We start from the raw sequence: 13,552 nt of genomic DNA, 5'->3' as shown, positions 1-13,552 counted from the left end.
CAAAACACAAACCTATCTATTCCTCCTTTGTTCTAGCAGTACTATGCCCTTACATGCCTTGGGCTCCCTGGTGTGCTTTGATGTAAGTCTCCCCCTGCCTGTTAGCAGCATTTTTCTTCTAGTAGCTTCTTACAATTGCTGTGGGACAATTTCTGCTGATTTTTGCTTTTGAAGAAATTCTAACTTAAATAGATGTAATGTACTATGCTGTCCTTCTGTCATTCTTGGTCAATATCAAAGTACAAACAGGGCACAGATCTTAATTCATATAAGAATTATTTAGTTGTACAGTGAAAAGAGATTATAGAGATTACAGTGCTGTGTTAACCTCTACACAAAATATGCTGAGCTGGACCCTGAGTTGCTGAGAACAGAACCTTGCCTGTGTATTGTAATGGTATCTGTGTCTCAGCCCCTGGTAGTAAAATAAAGTGATTTTTGGGTGTTTAAAATGCTTCTAGCAATTGGAAAGCATTACTATCAAATCTTTTACTGCCTTGTAAGTTGGTGAATAATAGGTGCATGTTGTGTCAGTCTAATTTCTAATTTTCCCAGTAATTACACTAAAGCCTCAGAAAGAGAACAGAGATTAGAGCACTTAGCTCAGATTTGAGCCACATTCATCCATGATGTCAACCTCTGAACCCTCAGATAGCAACTGTTCTTACTCTAATGTAAGGAACATCACTCCCATCTCTGAAGCAGCAACAAGATATTGTTCCTATTTTTAGTTTGGCTGCTATTAGCATGTTTGGTTTGGCTCTCATATTCTTCACTGCCTTTTCTGATATGTGGAGACAATTGTTGCCTCCACTGTGTTTTGATTTTTAATTGCAGCCAACTTTGTTCTCTGTGTAGCTGCCAACTTCTCAGTTTCCTTCTTCCTGTAGCTTTCTGTGTTAGCTCAAAAGCTTGCATAGTGAAAGGTAGGTTCAGTTAAAGGTACTTAACTTTTATTTTTAAACTCCAAACAGCAACCGTGTCTATGATATCAAACAATCTCTGGGCTTATTCATCTGACAATACAGCAGGAAAGACAAACCAAATGTTGCAGCTGTTGAGTGTGTTCCACTTCCCATTTTTATAGTATTATAAAAAACAATTAAAAAGTGGTGTTGAAGACATCAGTTTTGAACATACATGCCAGTGTTTGTCAACCAGTGGAATGGGTATTACCAGTGCCACTTGAGGTGGTGTCTGGTACTTGCAAGAGCGCTGGGCCCTTACTGCTTGGCAGGAAACACACCGAACAGCAGTAGGAGGCTTGGCTCACTGGGTAGTACTCCAAAGCATGCTGGTCTGTACTTGAAAAAGCCCTCCTGTTGCCCTGAGCGGTTCATTGAACAGCAGTTCATTTAAGAGTTCCAAAAAAACACTGACTATTGAAATCCTGCTGCTGAAGGCAGTGCTGTGCTTTTGGGCACCTTTGAGGCGGAGCTGAGCTTTCGGAGGCGGAGGAAAGAAAGTGCCAGTGCTCAAGGCTATGGAAAGTGTCCTAGTCGGTGCCCGGACTGGAAAGCCAATCCACATTCTGCCTAAGTCCAACAGCTGGATACCTTCCCGTAAGTATTCTTGCAGGAGGCTCTGGGCCTTTTGGAGAGGGGCCAACTTCTGCTCTTGCTGCTGGAGCTGCTTCTTTCCCCAATGTGCTGCTGTCACGCTGAACATGCCTGGAGGGCCTTTTGAAAGCTCAGTGCGAGGCCCGCCCCAGCTCAGTCCTGGCAGAGGAAGCACAGAGTCCAAGCCTGGGCATGTCTACTCAGAAGTAAGTTGCATTATAGTCTGTGGGTCTTACTCCCAGGAAAGCGTGGCTGGGACTGCAGCCTGCCAGGACAAGACCTCGCTGCTGTTCTTGAACGGAGCCACCAGTGAGGGGGGTGGCAGGGAACAAACGCGCTCCCCTGGAGGGGAAAGGACGTGACTGGGGGGGCGACACCCTTTGAGGAGACGCTTCTCCCCTCGAGGCTCTGGCGCGGCACCAACAGCCCGTTGTTAACACGTCAGCCTCCACAGGGCGTCCTGAAGATGGTCGGCCACTCGACCAATCCCTGGCGCCCGCCGCAGGAGACGGGCAAGCCCGGGCGTGTGCCTCTGAGTGGCAGTGGAGGAAGGGGGAGGAGCTGGGGAGAGTCGCCCCCCCCGCCTCTGGTTGCTTAGGAACTGCATCTAGAGGACCTGAGAATGTTGGAGACCGCTGCGTCTGGTTGGGGTGCCACAGCCTCCGCACCATCACGTGGGTCTTCTGGCGCCCTCAGGCTGCTGCTTCTGTGGGAAAGAGCCCTGTTCCTGGCCCCACCCTGTGCCTGGCGTTGTGTCATCCAGACAGCTGCAGTGCTGTCCACACTTTCCTGGGAGTGAGCCCCATTGACTGTGAGGGGACTAACCTCTGAGTAGACAGGCAGAGGATGGGGTTCTGAGGCTGCAGTGCTGTCCCCACTTTCCTGGGAGTGAGCCCCATTGACTGTGATGGGACTGGCCTCTGAGCAGACAGGCAGAGGATGGGGCTCTGAGGCTGCAGTGCTGTCCCCACTTTCCTGGGAGTGAGCCCCATTGACTATGATGGGACTGGCATCTGAGCAGACAGGCAGAGGATGGGGCTCTGAGGCTGCAGTGCTGTCCCCACTTTCCTGGGAGTAAGCCCCATTGACTGTGATGGGACTGACCTCTGAGCAGACAGGCAGAGGATGGGGTTCTGAGGCTGCAGTGCTGTCCCCACTTTCCTGGGAGTGAGCCCCATTGACTGTGATGGGACTGACCTCTGAGCAGACAGACAGAGGATGGGGCTCTGAGGCTGCAGTGCTGTCCACACTTTCCTGGGAGTAAGCCCCATTGACTGTGAGGGGATTAACCTCTGAGTAGACAGGCAGAGGATGGGGTTCTGAGGCTGCAGTGCTGTCCCCACTTTCCTGGGAGTGAGCCCCATTGACTGTGATGGGACTGGCCTCTGAGCAGACAGGCAGAGGATGGGGCTCTGAGGCTGCAGTGCTGTCCCCACTTTCCTGGGAGTGAGCCCCATTGACTGTGATGGGACTGGCCTCTGAGCAGACAGACAGAGGATGGGGCTCTGAGGCTGCAGTGCTGTCTCCACTTTCCTGGGAGTGAGCCCCATTGACTGTGATGGGACTGGCCTCTGAGCAGACAGGCAGAGGATGGGGCTCTGAGGCTGCAGTGCTGTCCCCACTTTCCTGGGAGTGAGCCCCATTGACTGTGATGGGACTGGCATCTGAGCAGACAGGCAGAGGATGGGGCTCTGAGGCTGCAGTGCTGTCCCCACTTTCCTGGGAGTAAGCCCCATTGACTGTGATGGAACTGACCTCTGAGCAGACAGGCAGAGGATGGGGTTCTGAGGCTGCAGTGCTGTCCCCACTTTCCTGGGAGTGAGCCCCATTGACTGTGATGGGACTGGCCTCTGAGCAGACAGGCAGAGGATGGGGCTCTGAGGCTGCAGTGCTGTCCACACTTTCCTGGGAGTAAGCCCCATTGACTGTGAGGGGACTAACCTCTGAGTAGACAGGCAGAGGATGGGGCTCTGCGGCTGCAGTGCTGTCCCCACTTTCCTGGGAGTGAGCCCCATTGACTGTGATGGGAGTGACCTCTGAGCAGACAGGCAGAGGATGGGGCTCTGAGGCTGCAGTGCTGTCCACACTTTCCTGGGAGTGAGCCCCATTGACTGTGATGGGACTGACCTCTGAGCAGACAGGCAGAGGATGGGGCTCTGAGACTGCAGTGCTGTCTCCACTTTCCTGGGAGTGAGCCCCATTGACTGTGATGGGACTGGCCTCTGAGCAGACAGGCAGAGGATGGGGCTCTGAGACTGCAGTGCTGTCTCCACTTTCCTGGGAGTGAGCCCCATTGACTGTGATGGGACTGGCCTCTGAGCAGACAGGCAGAGGATGGGGCTCTGAGGCTGCAGTGCTGTCCCCACTTTCCTGGGAGTAAGCCCCATTGACTGTGATGGGACTGGCCTCTGAGCAGACAGGCAGAGGAATGGGGCTCTGAGGCTGCAGTGCTGTCCACACTTTCCTGGGAGTAAGCCCCATTGACTGTGATGGGACTGGCCTCTGAGCAGACAGGCAGAGGATGGGGCTCTGAGGCTGCAGTGCTGTCCCCACCTTTCTGGGAGTGAGCCCCATTGACTGATGGGACTGGCCTCTGAGCAGACAGGCAGAGGAATGGGGCTCTGAGGCTGCAGTGCTGTCCACACTTTCCTGGGAGTAAGCCCCATTGACTGTGATGGGACTGGCTCTGAGCAGACAGGCAGAGGATGGGGTTCTGAGGCTGCAGTGCTGTCCCCACTTTCCTGGGAGTGAGCCCCATTGACTGTGATGGGACTGGCCTCTGAGCAGACAGACAGAGGATGGGGCTCTGAGGCTGCAGTGCTGTCCACACTTTCCTGGGAGTGAGCCCCATTGACTGTGATGGGACTGGCCTCTGAGCAGACAGGCAGAGGATGGGGCTCTGAGGCTGCAGTGCTGTCCCCACTTTCCTGGGAGTGAGCCCCATTGACTATGATGGGACTGGCATCTGAGCAGACAGGCAGAGGATGGGGCTCTGAGGCTGCAGTGCTGTCCCCACTTTCCTGGGAGTAAGCCCCATTGACTGTGATGGGACTGACCTCTGAGCAGACAGGCAGAGGATGGGGTTCTGAGGCTGCAGTGCTGTCCCCACTTTCCTGGGAGTGAGCCCCATTGACTGTGATGGGACTGACCTCTGAGCAGACAGACAGAGGATGGGGCTCTGAGGCTGCAGTGCTGTCCACACTTTCCTGGGAGTAAGCCCCATTGACTGTGAGGGGACTAACCTCTGAGTAGACAGGCAGAGGATGGGGCTCTTCGGCTGCAGTGCTGTCCCCACTTTCCTGGGAGTGAGCCCCATTGACTGTGATGGGAGTGACCTCTGAGCAGACAGGCAGAGGATGGGGCTCTGAGGCTGCAGTGCTGTCCACACTTTCCTGGGAGTGAGCCCCATTGACTGTGATGGGACTGACCTCTGAGCAGACAGGCAGAGGATGGGGCTCTGAGACTGCAGTGCTGTCTCCACTTTCCTGGGAGTGAGCCCCATTGACTGTGATGGGACTGGCCTCTGAGCAGACAGGCAGAGGATGGGGCTCTGAGACTGCAGTGCTGTCTCCACTTTCCTGGGAGTGAGCCCCATTGACTGTGATGGGACTGGCCTCTGAGCAGACAGGCAGAGGATGGGGCTCTGAGGCTGCAGTGCTGTCCCCACTTTCCTGGGAGTAAGCCCCATTGACTGTGATGGGACTGGCCTCTGAGCAGACAGGCAGAGGAATGGGGCTCTGAGGCTGCAGTGCTGTCCACACTTTCCTGGGAGTAAGCCCCATTGACTGTGATGGGACTGGCCTCTGAGCAGACAGGCAGAGGATGGGGCTCTGAGGCTGCAGTGCTGTCCCCACCTTTCTGGGAGTGAGCCCCATTGACTGATGGGACTGGCCTCTGAGCAGACAGGCAGAGGAATGGGGCTCTGAGGCTGCAGTGCTGTCCACACTTTCCTGGGAGTAAGCCCCATTGACTGTGATGGGACTGGCTCTGAGCAGACAGGCAGAGGATGGGGTTCTGAGGCTGCAGTGCTGTCCCCACTTTCCTGGGAGTGAGCCCCATTGACTGTGATGGGACTGACCTCTGAGCAGACAGACAGAGGATGGGGCTCTGAGGCTGCAGTGCTGTCCACACTTTCCTGGGAGTAAGCCCCATTGACTGTGAGGGGACTAACCTCTGAGTAGACAGGCAGAGGATGGGGTTCTGAGGCTGCAGTGCTGTCCCCACTTTCCTGGGAGTGAGCCCCATTGACTGTGATGGGACTGGCCTCTGAGCAGACAGGCAGAGGATGGGGCTCTGAGGCTGCAGTGCTGTCCCCACTTTCCTGGGAGTGAGCCCCATTGACTGTGATGGGACTGGCCTCTGAGCAGACAGGCAGAGGATGGGGCTCTGAGGCTGCAGTGCTGTCCCCACTTTCCTGGGAGTGAGCCCCATTGACTATGATGGGACTGGCATCTGAGCAGACAGGCAGAGGATGGGGCTCTGAGGCTGCAGTGCTGTCCCCACTTTCCTGGGAGTAAGCCCCATTGACTGTGATGGGACTGACCTCTGAGCAGACAGGCAGAGGATGGGGTTCTGAGGCTGCAGTGCTGTCCCCACTTTCCTGGGAGTGAGCCCCATTGACTGTGATGGGACTGACCTCTGAGCAGACAGACAGAGGATGGGGCTCTGAGGCTGCAGTGCTGTCCACACTTTCCTGGGAGTAAGCCCCATTGACTGTGAGGGGACTAACCTCTGAGTAGACAGGCAGAGGATGGGGTTCTGAGGCTGCAGTGCTGTCCCCACTTTCCTGGGAGTGAGCCCCATTGACTGTGATGGGACTGGCCTCTGAGCAGACAGGCAGAGGATGGGGCTCTGAGGCTGCAGTGCTGTCCCCACTTTCCTGGGAGTGAGCCCCATTGACTGTGATGGGACTGGCCTCTGAGCAGACAGGCAGAGGATGGGGCTCTGAGGCTGCAGTGCTGTCTCCACTTTCCTGGGAGTGAGCCCCATTGACTGTGATGGGACTGGCCTCTGAGCAGACAGGCAGAGGATGGGGCTCTGAGGCTGCAGTGCTGTCCCCACTTTCCTGGGAGTGAGCCCCATTGACTGTGATGGGACTGGCATCTGAGCAGACAGGCAGAGGATGGGGCTCTGAGGCTGCAGTGCTGTCCCCACTTTCCTGGGAGTGAGCCCCATTGACTGTGATGGAACTGACCTCTGAGCAGACAGGCAGAGGATGGGGTTCTGAGGCTGCAGTGCTGTCCCCACTTTCCTGGGAGTGAGCCCCATTGACTGTGATGGGACTGACCTCTGAGCAGACAGACAGAGGATGGGGCTCTGAGGCTGCAGTGCTGTCCACACTTTCCTGGGAGTAAGCCCCATTGACTGTGAGGGGACTAACCTCTGAGTAGACAGGCAGAGGATGGGGCTCTGCGGCTGCAGTGCTGTCCCCACTTTCCTGGGAGTGAGCCCCATTGACTGTGATGGGACTGACCTCTGAGCAGACAGGCAGAGGATGGGGCTCTGAGGCTGCAGTGCTGTCCACACTTTCCTGGGAGTGAGCCCCATTGACTGTGATGGGACTGGCCTCTGAGCAGACAGGCAGAGGATGGGGCTCTGAGGCTGCAGTGCTGTCTCCACTTTCCTGGGAGTGAGCCCCATTGACTGTGATGGGACTGGCCTCTGAGCAGACAGGCAGAGGATGGGGCTCTGAGGCTGCAGTGCTGTCTCCACTTTCCTGGGAGTGAGCCCCATTGACTGTGATGGGACTGGCCTCTGAGCAGACAGGCAGAGGATGGGGCTCTGAGGCTGCAGTGCTGTCCCCACTTTCCTGGGAGTGAGCCCCATTGACTGTGATGGGACTGGCCTCTGAGCAGACAGGCAGAGGATGGGGCTCTGAGGCTGCAGTGCTGTCCCCACTTTCCTGGGAGTGAGCCCCATTGACTGTGATGGGACTGGCCTCTGAGCAGACAGGCAGAGGATGGGGCTCTGAGGCTGCAGTGCTGTCCCCACTTTCCTGGGAGTAAGCCCCATTGACTGTGATGGGACTGGCCTCTGAGCAGACAGGCAGAGGAATGGGGCTCTGAGGCTGCAGTGCTGTCCACACTTTCCTGGGAGTAAGCCCCATTGACTGTGATGGGACTGGCCTCTGAGCAGACAGGCAGAGGATGGGGCTCTGAGGCTGCAGTGCTGTCCCCACCTTTCTGGGAGTGAGCCCCATTGACTGATGGGACTGGCCTCTGAGCAGACAGGCAGAGGAATGGGGCTCTGAGGCTGCAGTGCTGTCCACACTTTCCTGGGAGTAAGCCCCATTGACTGTGATGGGACTGGCTCTGAGCAGACAGGCAGAGGAATGGGGTTCTGAGGCTGCAGTGCTGTCCCCACTTTCCTGGGAGTGAGCCCCATTGACTGTGATGGGACTGACCTCTGAGTAGACAGACGGAGAATGGGGCTCTGAGACTGCAGTCCTGTCCCCACTTTCCTGGGAGTAAGCCCCATTGACTGTGATGGGACTGACTTCTGAGCAGACAGGCATAGGATGGGGCTCTCAGCCAGTTATGTTCATTTTCCAGAACATTTTGAATCAGAGAATTTCTGTGGCCCCAAATGAACTGGAATCCAATTTGGTGTTTTTTATTTGATTGCCTGAGCATATTTTAAAATGCTATATAAGTATCTGAAAAGTTTTCCCATAGCCAGGAGAGATCAGCTCATGGACAGCTAGATGAAAGTGTAGGCCCAATACTTGGCAGCTGTGAAGAAGGTCAATTCCATGCTTGGGATAATTAACAAAGGGATTGAGAATAAAACAGCTAATATAATAATGCCATTGTTCAAATTGATGGTAAGGCCACATCTGGAGTATTGCATCCAGTTCTGGTCACCACATCTCAAAAAAGATATAGTAGAACTAGAAAAGGTGCAGAAGAGAGTGTCCAAAATTATTACTTGGCTGGGGAATCTCACTTATGAGGAAAGATTACAGCTTTGAGGGCTCTTCAAGAAGGCTCCTGAGGGAAGATTTGATTGAGACATATAAAATCATACATAGGGTGGATAGAGGGATGTTCTTTTCCCTCTCGCACAACCCCAGAACCTGGGGATAGCCACTAAAATTGAGTGTTGGGGCAGTTAGAACAGGTAGAAGGAAATATTTCTTTGCCCAGTGTGTAATCAGTCTGTGGAACTCCTTGCTACAGGATGTGGTGATGGTACCTGGCCTAGATGCCTTTAAAAGGGGATTGGACAGATTCATGGAGGAAAAGACCATCACAGATTACAAGTCAGAAGGAGTATACACGTCATCCTGGTTTTAAAAGTAGGTTACCTCAGAATGCGAGATGCAAGGGAGAGGCATCAGGTGAGCCACTGTGAGATACTGGAAGCTGGAGTAGATGGGCCTTTGGCCTGTTCCAGCAGGCTCTTCTTACGTTCTTATGTAAAGTAGTTGAACTGTAAAGTGTACAATGTATGTACTCTCAATTACTTCTATTATTTGTATAGGAATACTTGTAAATATTTTGATACATGACAACTCAATAATAGATCTTCCTTTATACTGGTTATATTTTAAGAGAGAAAAAAAGAAGGCACACAAATTGATAAATACTGTATACTAACTTTAGCACTTGCAGATGGCTATGTACTGTGCATGATGCACTTCCTAGAGAGAGTTATCTGAAAAGTTAATTTCAATTTTGAAACTACCCAGTTTGACTGGAATTGTATGCATTCCTCACAGTACTAATTAATTTAATGCAGCACTCAATTCTTTTTGCAGAAAAATAAATCAGTGAGAAATTTTCCACACTATTACTGGATGCAGTAACCCCAGCTTCTGTGACTTTGTGTCATGGAAAAGCAATTCCTGTGCATTTACAGGTATATCTAAATCTGACCACCCCTGTCCATGTGTCTGTGTGGGAAAGCTATTGTCTGTGGGTTCATAGTCTGGAGAAGTATCATTTCTGATATGAGAAGTGACCCTTTTCCCTACCTGCATACTTCATACAAGGGATCTGATCTTCATGTGACAAAATACATCACTTCAGTAGAGAAACAGATTCTGATGTTACTTTTCTGTATTCAAATAGTTGCCTTTGTCTTGACAAAAACTGTGTGGTGTTAATCACTACATATTCAAGTGTGGCTGTTCACCCATCATTTGTCTCTCTTGTTGGTATTTCTTGAATCTGTTGGTTGCCATGCATCTGCTTTAGGCATAATTACCATTCTTTTTCCAAAAAACAATCCCATTCTTAATTGGTTTTTTAAAAGTGTTGTTTAAAGTGTTATTTAAAAAAGCAACTAAAAAGTGGTATTGATTTTGAACATATATGCAGAGGTGAATGACAGTAGCAAGCATCTTCCAAGCTAGTTCACAGCTGTCTGTACCCCTAGATGAACTAGTCTGGACTGTAAGCTAACTAGAAGCAACGAATTGGGCAACAGCCACCTGTAAACAGGTATCTGTATTGACCTGAATTTCAGTTTGCATGAAGACCTATGTCTGTCTATTGAATTTCCAATTAATGCCTAACACGTGCTGCTGGAGTTGTGGCAGGTGCCTTGTGGCTGGCAGGCACAGTCTCACTTCCCCCCACACATTCAGTGAACAGATGGAGAAAGGCTTTTGAAAAGCATGAAAGTGACTCCTGCTTTTTCACCCCCTGCTTCTGTTGTATGAAATGGGATTTCTGAGATGCACAAATTACACTGCACATTACAACAGTAAGAAGAGAAAACTGTTAATTTGGTCACATTTCTTTCCAACTTCAGTGTAACATGCAAACATGCTCCAAGTCCCTTGCACTGTGACTATGTGCTATTTCACATTACAAAGAGTCTTGTGATGCCTTCAAGACTTAAGATGCTACAAGACTAAGGGTGTAATCTTGTCCCTTGCTTCAGCCCAACAGTGTCGTAATAGCGCCATGAAGCTATTCGTGCCAGCATCCAAGGCCATTCGTGCCAGCTACTTTCGTGCCAGCATCCAAGGCGGGAGGCTGGCACATGGACAAGCGCCAGCCTCCAGAGGCTGGCCCAAGCCCATACTGGCCAAGTCAGGCCAACACAGGGGTCAGGAGGAGGCGTGGGGAGGGTGGGAATCAGGCATTTCGAGGCAGAGGACAGGCCCATGGGTGGACTGTGGATGAGCGGGAATGGGGCCAGGATCTGGCACTTGTGCCAGAGCCTAACCCCAGTCCTGAGCAACCTGGAGAAGCTTTGGGCTGCTTGGATATGCGCCACCTCTTGAAGTGGCACAGATCTGAGGAACCCCATTGGGGCTGCTGCAGCTTTACCTGGGGTAAGGGGAAGGAATTCTTCTTGCCCCAGGCTGAGCTGCAACTGGCCCCAACCCTGCTCTGGATGCTGGGCAGGCCTACTGGCCTGCCTGCTCCAGGGCAGGTTAGGATTGGGCTGTCAGGCTGTGATCCTAGACATATTTACTCTCAGGTAAGTCTCGTTAAAGTCAATGGAGCTCACTTCTGAAAAGATGTGCTTAAGAAGTCACTATGAGTACTTTTTATTGCCTGGAATTTTCTAAGTTTTCTGTGTAGGCACTTTCCATACATTTGGCTACACACACTTTAAAAATACTAGGGAAAGTATATCAGAATTGGTTATGGATAGAGAAAGAAATATATATATTTTAGTGCTGTATGTCAGCCACTTTAATGTTGACATGCATGTACACTTGTTTTAAAATTATCCTTCACCACTTTGAGAGCACGCTTTGTCTGAAAAGAGGACCAAAGGTGGCAATGATTAAGCAGGAGTGGTTTGAGCAGATCTGCCACTCCTGCCAGTTTGAAACACCCCTTTAAAACAAAAGAAACCTAGTGCACATATTAGTACATGTGCATCCCACCACCACTGTTGCTGCTGCCTCCTCCTTGCCTACCCAGCTCCTCCGATCCCTGAGTGCTCTCAGCATGCCCTGCCCAGCCTGTTTGTTTCAATAGAACTGGGTGGAGCAAGTGGGAGGAGGCAGTGATGGACCTGAAGGTAAGAGGAAGAAAGGGGGACCTTTATCTTCTTCTCCTTCACCTGGCCTTCTTACAGGGCAATCCTGCTCTGACCACTTGTGAAAGTGCATGATCAAAAAGGGTTGTTGTGCTGTTGATTCTTGCTGTATTCTATTGCCCCTCCCTTGCAACTTGTCACTTAAAGAGGCTGTTTTGGTTGGCTTGCAAATAAGAATTCAGTGCTTTCTCAGTCCTGTATCTTTGTTTAATTTCCACTTTTGTTTTTCCTAGTTCTCACAATGTATTCAGCATCTGAGCTGCCCCCCAGACCAATTCAGACATTTGTTTTTATGGACCTGGAAGCAACAGGGTTGCCCCCATCTCGGCCTAAAATTGCAGAAATGTGCTTGGTTTCTGTGAGCAGACATGCCTTAGAAAATCCTCAATATACTAATTATTTTACCAAACCAATTCCTTCCATTCCCCGGTTAGCAGATAAACTCTGTGTTTGTATTAACCCAGACAAGCCATTCACCCCAACAGCAAGTTCCATCACAGGACTGAATAATGAAATGTTTGCTAGTAATAAGAAGCAAACCTTTAACTTGCATATTCTGCACATGATCACTGCTTTTTTCGGTCGTCAGGACCCGCCAATCTGTTTGGTGGCTCACAATGGCTATAGTTATGATTTTCCACTACTGAGAGCTGAACTGTCTGCATTGGGTATCTCAGCCCTTGATGGAATCTATTGTGCAGATACTATTAAAGCCATGAAAGCCCTAGACAACGAAAACAACCAGCGTCACCAGTTCCTATATCAACCTAGCCGACATGGCGGCAACAAAAGATACAGCCTTCGTGACTTATATTTTAAGTTCTACCAAGTATATCCTCGGAACTGTCACAGCGCAGAAGGGGATGTCATCACACTAATCAGCATCTTTCAGCAACGTGCCAGAGACCTCATATACTGGATGGATTCCAATGCAAGACCGTTTAATACCATTAAAGCCATGTACAAGGAAAATGAGAGAAATTATTCATTTTCCAAAATGTCTGGGAACATTCAACGAGCACATCCCAGTTACTTACAGGTGGAGCCACGGCAAAGGGTAACAAGAAACTGTCCAAACAGGCCTTTTCCAGATTGGGTCAGTGAACCAGAGTGTAATGAATACAGTCCCAGCTACAACAGTATTGTTGAACATCCTGCTGAATTTCAAAATATGTTGCTCGTGTTTCTTGTGTTAATGCTAGTCACATGGATTGCATTCAGAACTCCTGAATAATCCAAGAGCATATTCTGAATTGTGTACTACAGTGGTTCTCAAACCTTTTAGCATCGGGACCTGCCTAAAAAAAGTTTCACTTTACCAGCTGCTCAAGCCTCTATGGCTATAATGGTGTTTGGGCAGCAGTATGCCCCCTGAGTAGTAGGTTGTCTACCCTTGATACACGTAGTCTATTCTACCCTATCAGTTTCATGAACCACCAACAACTGGGTTGCAACCTACTGGTGGGTTCCAGACCCACAGTTTGAGAACCATTGGTGTACTGTAATTATATCTCCAGCTTTCTTTATTGTATCAGCAGGGCTTTTAAAATTCTGGTTTTAACTGTTTATATATTCATGGCAAATCTTATGACACTTGTTCAAGTATTTTGTGACTTTTGCTTTATCTTTGTAAGCTATGCTAGGTACAATATAGGAAGGTGGAATTGAAAATATTATGGATTTTTACTTATCTTAAGTGGTATACGATTCAGAATACACCCACAGGCATGCTGGTTCATTTGTGGGAGAAGGGTAATACTCACTACAGTAGTCGAGGGTAAACTGGAACAATGCAGATCAGCCATCATAGTTCCTTGATCAAAATTGCTATTAATAATTATGGGGGGGGGGGAGATGAGGAAATTTGTGAAAGCAGAGAAGAGGGTTACAGAGCTGTACACAGCTGGTAGTGGAGAAATGAACACACCTAAACTAAGAACAGGAGGTAAAATGTTGGCCTCTGGCCTCCAAAATTCACTCTTGGGCCT

The 13,552-nt window shown here is 50.6% G+C and overlaps 1 protein-coding gene across 2 annotated transcripts; it reads left to right on the top strand.

Annotated features, from left to right (window-relative positions):
* Positions 1–1,467: 1,467 nt before the first annotated feature.
* On the top strand, positions 1,468–13,235 carry TREX1 (three prime repair exonuclease 1). Of its 2 annotated transcripts, XM_066615936.1 has the most exons (3): positions 1,479–1,562; positions 8,738–8,898; positions 11,798–13,235. In XM_066615936.1, the coding sequence occupies exons 2-3, from the start codon at positions 8,763–8,765 to the stop codon at positions 12,796–12,798; spliced, it is 1,137 nt and encodes a 378-aa protein (XP_066472033.1). In that variant the 5' UTR covers positions 1,479–1,562; positions 8,738–8,762; the 3' UTR covers positions 12,799–13,235. The 2 variants fall into 2 exon arrangements, with proteins under 2 accessions (XP_066472034.1, XP_066472033.1); XM_066615937.1 differs by lacking the exon at positions 8,738–8,898 and having other exon boundaries at positions 1,468–1,562.
* Positions 13,236–13,552: the final 317 nt, after the last annotated feature.

Source organism: Tiliqua scincoides, chromosome 2, assembly GCF_035046505.1.
Source record: "Tiliqua scincoides isolate rTilSci1 chromosome 2, rTilSci1.hap2, whole genome shotgun sequence".
In the NCBI taxonomy this organism is placed as follows: domain Eukaryota; kingdom Metazoa; phylum Chordata; class Lepidosauria; order Squamata; family Scincidae; genus Tiliqua; species Tiliqua scincoides.
The sequence above is the reverse complement of the archived record's forward strand: the minus strand, read 5'-3'. Positions and strand labels throughout refer to the sequence as shown.